The sequence below is a fragment of the Channa argus genome, chromosome 12 (assembly GCF_033026475.1).
Source record: "Channa argus isolate prfri chromosome 12, Channa argus male v1.0, whole genome shotgun sequence".
Lineage (NCBI taxonomy): Eukaryota > Metazoa > Chordata > Actinopteri > Anabantiformes > Channidae > Channa > Channa argus.
The window spans coordinates 1487418-1496625 of NC_090208.1; the positions used below are offsets into that span (position 1 = coordinate 1487418).

Below are 9208 nucleotides of genomic sequence, written 5' to 3' on the forward strand. Positions count from 1 at the left end.
TGTGTGTGTGTGTGTGTGTGTGTGTGTGTGTGTGTGTGTGTGTGTGTGTGTGTGTGTGTGTGTGTGAATGGATGAATGAGGAGCAGTGTAAACCACTGTTTACAAGTCACTGACAGCTTCTGCACCACTTTCCACTTGTCTGGACAGTCTCTGTCCCCTGTCTTCCAGAGCTTCTGATTTCACAGACAGTCACATATTATTATTATTATTATCACTACAAGTTAGTCTGCTCTGAAATATATGATAAATACAAACCTTTAAGGTAGATTTATTTTCATGAACGTGTTTATTGTGTCCATTAATATACAGCAGGAAACTCCAAAGTCAAGTAACAATGGAGACATTTGTCTTTACTGTGCAGTTTGACAGCTTTAGATTTGACACTAGTTTATGTGGACAGTGTTGACAATGACTGGAGCAGAAATCTGTGACTGTTCAAAATGAGCTTTTTTCATTTGATGGATCTTTATGTTGCTGGAAACCAGATGAACAGACACTTTGTGGACAATTGTTTGGACCTCAGAGCATTTGGACTGAAACAGTGAGAATAGGAATGTGATTGTGGTCACAGTGATGCTCCTGTTTCTGTGAACACATGAGTTCAGGGTTTAGAGGGACAGATGTCCTCTCACAGGACAAATAAGGAGTGGACAGTGATAGTAAATGTTTTAAAAATGTGTCGGATCATCTGATAAACTCTGTCACAGGCTGAGTGTGAGAAGAAAACCAACATTCAGTGTGTTGAGTTTCCTCCAGAGTGAGACGTCTGTCAGAGTTCAGAGGATCTAAAACCACAACATGTTTGATCCACATATGACATCACTCTGACATCACTGATCAATAGTGATCAATAGTCAGTGTGTAGACTGTGTGAGAGTCAGGGAGAGACAGAGTGAAGAAGACAAAGTGTCCTCCTGTCTTCATCCATCAGCTCCTTCACTTCCATGTTGTCTCTGATCCAAAGTCAGATCAGATCAATAATCAAACATTGATCAACTGATGGATCAAACTGATTGTTCAGCCATCAGAGGAGTTGGATCAGTGGAGCTGCTTGTGTTCCTGATGTCCACTGACTCATCTTTGTCCTGAATTCTTGCTGCATAAAAGACTAAAGACAGTCAGAGACACACGACTAGAGACAAACAACAAGAGGCAGACAATCAAGAAAAAATACGAAGAAAACTGACCTTTGATCCTGAGCTGAACTGTTTTCTTTCTCAGTAAGATGTTTCCCTCCTTGTTCCAGACTCTGCAGACATATGTCCCTGTGTCTCCGACTGTGAGGTATTTCAGGGTCAGACTGAGGTCTCCAGTTTTCAGCAGGTCTTTCTTCATCTCTGTTCGTCCTCTGTAAAACTGGTTCTGTTCTTCAGGCTGATCAGAGCCGTTCTTATACACATGGACCATCCAGTTGTCACTGTCCATCCACTCCACTCTGACGTCTTCAGGCAGGTGAACTGTGGTTTTGAACCGAAGGACGACAGACTCCACCCCTGGATCCACCTCCACCTGTGCGACTGAGAGGACAACAAAGCTCAACATCATGTGGACAGACAGCAGCAGCAGCTCTGACACATTTTCTTTCATATTTCACTTCATACACTCAATCAAAGTTTTGCCTCTGAAAGACAATGACTGTTATCTAGTTCAAATCCAAGAGGAATTTTAAGACTCATCAACTATGAAATGTCAGTACTGTGGATGATGAGATCATGTCTGGTTAAGAGGACACGTTATTTGAATGTTCTGACCTGTAAATTGAGATCAGTATTTTTCAAAGTTACCAGTTCCACCCCTACAACCTGATTGGCCCCAGATGAGATCCCAAAATGTTGCAACATGATTGTCTTGACTTTTTGGAGACATGTTTGTTATTTTCTCTCTCTAACCTGAAGTTGTGTCATTAATGTAACAGGTACATTAATATAGATTTGTCAGTTTCTTCAGTGTGATTCTGTCCTGATATAACCACTCAGTGCATCATCAGCTTGTGTCTTTTCCTCTTTAGGTGAAGTGGTGTCACACTGACTGTTGCTTGATTTGTTGTAGAAGGTTGTGAAGTAGCTGATTGTGTTGTGTTTGCTGTGTAAATAGGGTTTTTTGTGCGACTGCTGTTTACTGCTCTGCATTCACTCATGCTCTTCACTGACTTTGGCTTAAAGGCCTCTGCTGCTGTTTGCGTCTCAGTGTATAAGGCAGTGATCACTGTGGTCATCACACAAAGTGTGAAATCTGTGAGGATGAAGGGATCTGACCTTCATCAATGTAACAATGTAGTAAATGATGAAGCTTTTTTCATGTCTGCTGTCACACAACCTGCTGAGAAAGTTCACCCTTCATCAGCAATGAGCTGCTCACCAGAGGACATGGTCTCACACCCCATGTCCTATTTATGAGGAGACGATCAGTCTGTTCTCCTGTATGTACACAGCAGCATGGACTTTGATAAATAAACAGACCTAAAATATGAATTTAACACTGTCAGGTGTATTTAATTAACACAGGTGATTTTTCTGTGTAGCTTTATAAGAGAGAGACAGAGACAGAGACAGACAGAGACAGAGAGACAGAGACAGAGACAGACAGAGAGATAAATCCTGAGCAGAATATGTTTGGTACTAATTATATTAACATACTTAAACACAGTGTAAAGAGTTTCCCAGGTGATGCTTCAGAAGACAGACACACTCTTGATGACTGAGAGCAAACTGGACACTAAGTTTAAATGCAACTTCAGAGTCAACAACAGGCTGGAGATGAACTGAAGTATGACAGAGCTTCACACTGAAAACTAAATGTACAGCAGTACTTCACTCATTAGAACAAGTGAAGGATTTATCACTGCAGCTGCACAAGAAGGTTTCAGAGGCATCTGAACAAGTTGAGTCATTTAATAGTAAATAATTATCTGTGGTCACCTGATAAAGTCACATGAACTACAACATATTCAGGTTCTTTGAAACTTTAAGTTTGGGGAAAGTTTGAATAATACTGGATATATGTTCTACTGCAGTACATTGTTGGTGTACAAATACAGTAATACTGGTTCAGTACATTGTGGTAGGGACTGTAACATGCACTGGCTGCTGTAACTCTGAGTGGAAGCTGAGCGCCACCTACAGACCATTTACTGTAATAGTGTTTTGGAATCTGCTATATTCTGTTTTAACAGTCAGCAAGTTTGATCTGATTAGTTTGTAATTTATGTAGAAAATACCAAGTATCTGCTGTGATTGTACATAATGCTAAGTAAACCAGAACATGTGACATGAGGAGTCTGGTTACAATGGTTGTTGAAGTCCTGCAGAATGAACTGACTTTGACTTCAAATCATTTGCTAAAGTGTTGTTTGATCTTTGAACTGACCTCTGACCTGCAGCTCCACTTGTTTCTTCATCAGGATGTTTCCCTTACTGTTGTAGACGGTGCAGGTGAAGGTTCTTCTGTCTCTGTTTGTGGGGTATTTCAGGGTCAGACTGAGGTCTCCAGTTTTCAGCAGGTTTCTCTTCATCTCTGTTTTTCCTCTGTATTCTTCATCCTGGTCTCCAGGCTGATCAGAGCCGTTCTGATACACATGGACCTTCCTGTAGTAATTGTCTCTCCACTCCACTCTGACGTCTTCAGGCAAGTGAACTGTGGTTTTACAGGGCAGCTGGACAGACTCTACCCCTGAATCCTCCACCACCTGTGGGACTGAGAGGACAACAAAGCTCAACATCATGTGGACAGACAGCAGCAGCAGCTCTGACACATTTTCTTTCATATTTCACTTCATACACTCAATCAAAGTTTTGCCTCTGAAAGACAATGACTGTTATCTAGTTCAAATCCAAGAGGAATTTTAAGACTCATCAACTATGAAATGTCAGTACTGTGGATGATGAGATCATGTCTGGTTAAGAGGACACGTTATTTGGCACAGACAGAGTGAGACAATCAGAGAACAGAAACCAAGATTCACATGTGTTTAAATGATGTAACATCAGCAAATGATCACAATGAACGAACATATTTCTAATCTTTCTGTTCTATTAATAGACACATTGTTATGTTCAGAATTTGAATATTATTTGTATTTGAATGTTGTGACCTGTAAAGTGAGAACAGTATTTTCCAAAGTTATCAGTTCCACCCCTACAACCTGATTGGCCACAGATGAGATCCCAAAATGTTGCTACATGATTGTCTTTCATGTGTCTGCAGGCTCAGTGTTTGGATGCTTTGTTTCTACAGACTGTGTCTTGTCTGTCCCCCTTTGTCTTTAAGAGGACAGTGGTTTTGCTGTAGTTTGAACGTAAATCAAAAGGAAAACGTCCACTCTGACTGCAGCCTGTGAAAAACAATGACCTCAGTCCAACATGACACAACAGTTCACTTTACAGATGGAAAATTATATTTTTATGTCTCTTTCGGTTTTTATATAGATTTGTCAGTTTCTTCAGTGTGATTCTGTCCTGATACATCCACTCAGTGCATCATCAGCTTGTGTCTTTTCCTCTTTAAGTGAAGTGGTGAAGAAAATTCTAATCTAATCATGAAACTTAATCTGAAGCTGTTCTTCCAGAATGATCTCTGGTTAATAAACTAGCAGCTTGATCCACTGCCTGTTTTAATGATCATGTGTTACAGGATATTATTCATCATTAATAAAAGAAAACAAGAACAACCTCCGGTTTCTGTTCAGCACTGTAGCCAGGCTGACTAAGAGCCATAGTTCTGTTGAGCCTAGTTTTCCCTTAACTCTGAGCAGCAATGACTTCATGACTTTCTTTATGAATAAAATTGTAGCTATTAGAGAAAGAATTCACCAGATCCTCCCCCCAAAAATTACAGATAGATCTTCATGTACAGCAGTGCTAGAGTCATCGATAAGGCCCCAAAACCTGTTAGACTGCTTTTTACCCATAGAACTCATGTCACCCATAGACCCAGGTGTTTTAGCCAATTACAGACCAATTTTGGGCCTAAAAATCTCAGAGATATGATGTCCAACCATATTGTTACTCTAGATGACATAAGTCTGGCCTCCAGTACTACTGCAAGGAACCTTGGAGTTATTTTTGATCAGGATCTGTCCTGTAACTCACATATAAAACAAATCTCTAGAACAGCCTTCTTCCACCTACGGAAAATTGCCAACATTAGGAGCATCCTGTCTCAAGGTGATGCCGAAAAACTGGTCCATGCATTTGTTGGACTACTGTAATTCCCTACTTTCAGGATGCCCCAGTAACTCCCTAAAGAGCCTGCAATTAATCCAAAATGCTGCAGCAAGAGTGCTGACTGGAACTAGCAAGAGAGATCATATTTCACCTTCACTAGCTTCTCTCCATTGGTTTCCCATTAAATCTAAATAGAACTTAAAACTCTCTCTGTCCCTTTCTGCAGGTTTCTCCGGCTTTGAAGCTGTGAATCTTCCAGCGTGCAGCTACTGGTCCAACCAACCGGCCCGATGTTTTGTTGTTGCTTTTTGTTGCTCTGTTCTTTTCTCTCTTCACTTTCCACTCACCCCAATCGGTCGAGGCAGATGGTCGTCCACCCTGAGCCTGGTTCTGCTGGAGGTTTCTTCCGTTAAAGGGAGTTTTTCCTCTCCACTGCCTATGGCTTGTTCAAGGGGGAATTGTTGGGTTCTCTCTATAAAGCTTTATAATCTTGACTTTATTCTGTAAAGTGCCCTGAGATGACTTTGTTGTGAATTGGCGCTATATAAATAAAGTTGAATTGAAGTTTAATCAACTGCTTCATGAAATGATAAACTGTACATAGACAAAATATCTTGCACCTTATTGTTGTGATGGTTTGTACTTGGAAAGACTGAATCAATGTGCATCTTTGACCTTAACAGTAGATCAGTGTGTATCAGATCAGACTGTGCTTGAAGTGGAAAAGTGTGTGTCTACAATGAGAGAGACATAGAAAATACCTTTGTTTTTTAATCTCCTCACATAAACTGCAAGACCTGCAATGACCATCAGAGCCACAACCAGAACACTCAGAAAATGTACAGTTCTGTAACATCATAAACAAGTAATGATCTCATCTTTGAAGTGTGAGAATGCAGGTGCTGACTTTTGACAGGAACCTTCAAACTCCACCCACATCTGCGTGGCCTTTTTTTAGCTTCTATTTTGTCGCCGGGTCAAATTGACCTGAACAGTAGCTTTGTAATAGAAACATGTAGGAAGGTTACAAATATGTGAACTGAACCATTTTTATTTTATATGTTGATTACACTAAAAAGCCAAGCAGGAGAAGTTTCAAAGTGAAAAAATACTTTTAAGTATTTTTTTAGATTGTTAAACTTTAAAACGGGTCAATTTGACCCTGAACATAACAGGAGGGTTAAACTGACCTTTGACCTGGAGCATCACTACTTTCTTCATCAGGATGTTTCCCTCCCTGCTGTAGACGGTGCAGCTGCAGGCTCCTCTTTCTTCATCTGTGGGGTATTTCAGGGTCAGACTGAGGTCTCCAGGTTTCAGCAGGTTTCTCTTCATCTCTGTTCGACCTCTGTAACAATAGAATTGTTCTTCAGGCTGGTCAGAGCCGTTCTGATACACATGTATCATCTTGTCTTTATTGTTCTTCCACTGCACTTTGGCGTCTACAGGCAGACAAACTGTGGTTTTGCAGGGCAGATGGACAGACTCCACCCCTGAATCCACCTCCACCTGGTAGCCTGAGAGGACAACAAAGCACAGCATCATGTGGACAGACAGCAGCAGCAGCTCTGATGGTAACAGGACCTCACTGTCCCATGAAGACACTCAGGAACTACTTATTGTGACTGATTCTCAGTTTGGTTCTGATTTGTTCCTCACTCTCAGTCTGTCTCAACAGTCAAGGAGCAACAAGAGTAAAGATGTGAAGCATCAGCATTATGGGTAATGTAGTAGTAGAGACATACCTGACATGAAATAGTGACGGAAATGTACTAAAAGACCCCCAGCAACAATCAGAAGAACCAGGAGAACCAGGAGAACTTTGGCCCAGGATGGAAATCGTTCTGTGGAGAACATGAAGAACAACATGACCTCCGACCTCTGACCTGTATCTACAGCACTGACCTCTGACCTGTCACTGACCTTTGAGCTGCAGCTGTAAGTCTGTCACTCTCCATTGTCGTCCAAATCCATCTCTGAAGGAGCAGGTGTAGGTTCCACTGTCAGACAGTTGCAGTTCTGTCAGATTCAGACTGAGGTCTCCAGTTTCCAGAGCATCAGGCATCATCGATGTTCGGCCGCTGTAAAGCTGGTTCTGGTTTTTAAGTTCATCACCTTCCTGCTGACGCTGGTGGACGGTTGAAGGACTGAGATCAGAGCGGCTCCACATCACTGTGGGATTGTTCACGTCAAAAGTGGGAAACTCACAGGGCAGCAGGACAAACTGGTCCCCCTCATACATGTCCACAGCTGAGACATGCTGGGAAACTGTGAGGACACACAGACAGAGAGGGTCCATCTCAGCAGCCTTATTTCATGTCTCATTACTCGTCCGTCCTCAGGTGAGTCAGAAACCAACCTGGTCCTGTTTGTGATTGGACGCTGCAGCTGATCAGGCTGCTTTGAAACCACATCACCACAGTTTAACACCAACAACACTGACAAACACCAGAACCAACTCAGGATCCTGGTTCTCACTGGTTAGAGGTTTTCAGTGGGATTTTTAAATAACATATCACACTTTGTATTTCACATTAACACATGAATGTGTATGTTTGTTCATTGTATAAAAGTTATGGGTTATGTTTCCTGCTGAATCAGCAGGTGGAGCTTTGAGGATCAATGGTCAAAGTAAAAATCTCAAAGACATATTTTTGTCCACATGTGTGTCAGTCTGTGTGTCTGTGCTGGGATTTGTATTTCAGTCTGTCTGTGTGTCTGTACATACATTTGTAAATAACTACATTTAATATGTGTGTACATGTAAAATAATGTACAAATGTATTCACTCAAAAACTGAATGTAAATGTCTTTAATTCTTTGTGTTTTTAGCTAAAAGTGCTGGAAAACCTCACAATTGGCTTTTTGTAAGTCACGGGTCAAGTTAGAAATGTCTCAGTCTGGTTTCTGTCCTCATCACAGTACAGACACAGTCCTAGTCAAAGTAGTTAATGACATCATGTTTAACCTAGATAACAATAAACCCTCAGTTTTATTACTGCTGGACTTAAGTGCTGCTTTAGATACAGTCGACCATCAGCTTCTTTTAAATAGACTGAGGGGACACGTTGGACTGTCTGGAACTGTTTTTAACTGGTTTTATTCTTGTCTTTCCAGCAGACAGTTCTGTCTTGAAACTAGTGAAAACATATCAGGAACGTCTGAAATAACTTACATGTTCCCCAGGGTTCAATTTTACGTCCACTACTTTTTAAACTGTATCTGTTAACTCTAGGTGGTGTCATCAGGAGACATGGTATCTCATTCCACAGCTATGCTGATGACACTCACCTTTATGCGTCTCTGTCTCCTAATGTCTGTACTGAAGAAGTTTGAATAAATTAGTGGTTGAATCTACATTTCTGCACTAAAATGTCCAGAAACCCCACATCTTTGGAAGACTTGAGGCTGCATGTGTTTATTTCTACTTTGGTGTGTTTGTGTAATTCAGCTGTGACATTAACAGTCATTAACCCACAAAGCAACAAGCTTTAATCCTTAGTATTTAATTAGTGCAGCACTTGCTCTTTAATTCTGCCCCATGAGAAGAAGTTCAGAGAATCTGCTGGAAGCTGAACTTGTGGAAAAACTGCACTGACTTTGTAGAGAGAAGTTTCTCATTCACTTCAGTACAGTCAGTTTGATCAGAGCAGCATCTGGTGGAGATCAGAGGAACTGCAGATCCATGTGCTTTAACCCTTGTGGCCTCCTCACATTTACTACCCTCTGGACACCTCAGTGGCAACAATGTACACGTACAAACAACTATTACATCATCCTACAACAACAACTTTTTTTAAATAAATCACCTAAAGAACTTCACACTTGTTCAAAAGTAGCAAACATTAAATCTTTTTGAGGGATGTGTGTCATGTGCCTCCTGCCCAACAACTGTTAGTGTGTATATGCACCTGGCTGCTTTCACAGCCAAAGATAAACCTGCAGCTTGGCTGAGGGGTCATTTCATCCGTGAGCAGAGAAGGAGAAAAGCAGCAAAAATGAAGAGGCATTTTAGAAATGCTCATGCAGCCTTTATCTAGCAACAA

General features: G+C 41.2%; 1 protein-coding gene across 1 annotated transcript; it reads right to left on the reverse strand.

Annotated features, from left to right (window-relative positions):
* Nucleotides 1-267: 267 nt before the first annotated feature.
* Nucleotides 268-8249, reverse strand: LOC137136952 (butyrophilin-like protein 2). The gene is made up of 6 exons (XM_067522767.1): nt 7086-8249; nt 6908-7006; nt 6353-6679; nt 3367-3693; nt 1188-1517; nt 268-1096 (listed from the first exon to the last, which is right to left on the reverse strand). Exons 1-6 carry the CDS (start codon nt 7459-7461, stop codon nt 1005-1007), a joined length of 1551 nt encoding a protein of 516 aa, XP_067378868.1. The 5' UTR covers nt 7462-8249; the 3' UTR covers nt 268-1004.
* Between the last annotated feature and the right edge of the window lie 959 nt (nt 8250-9208).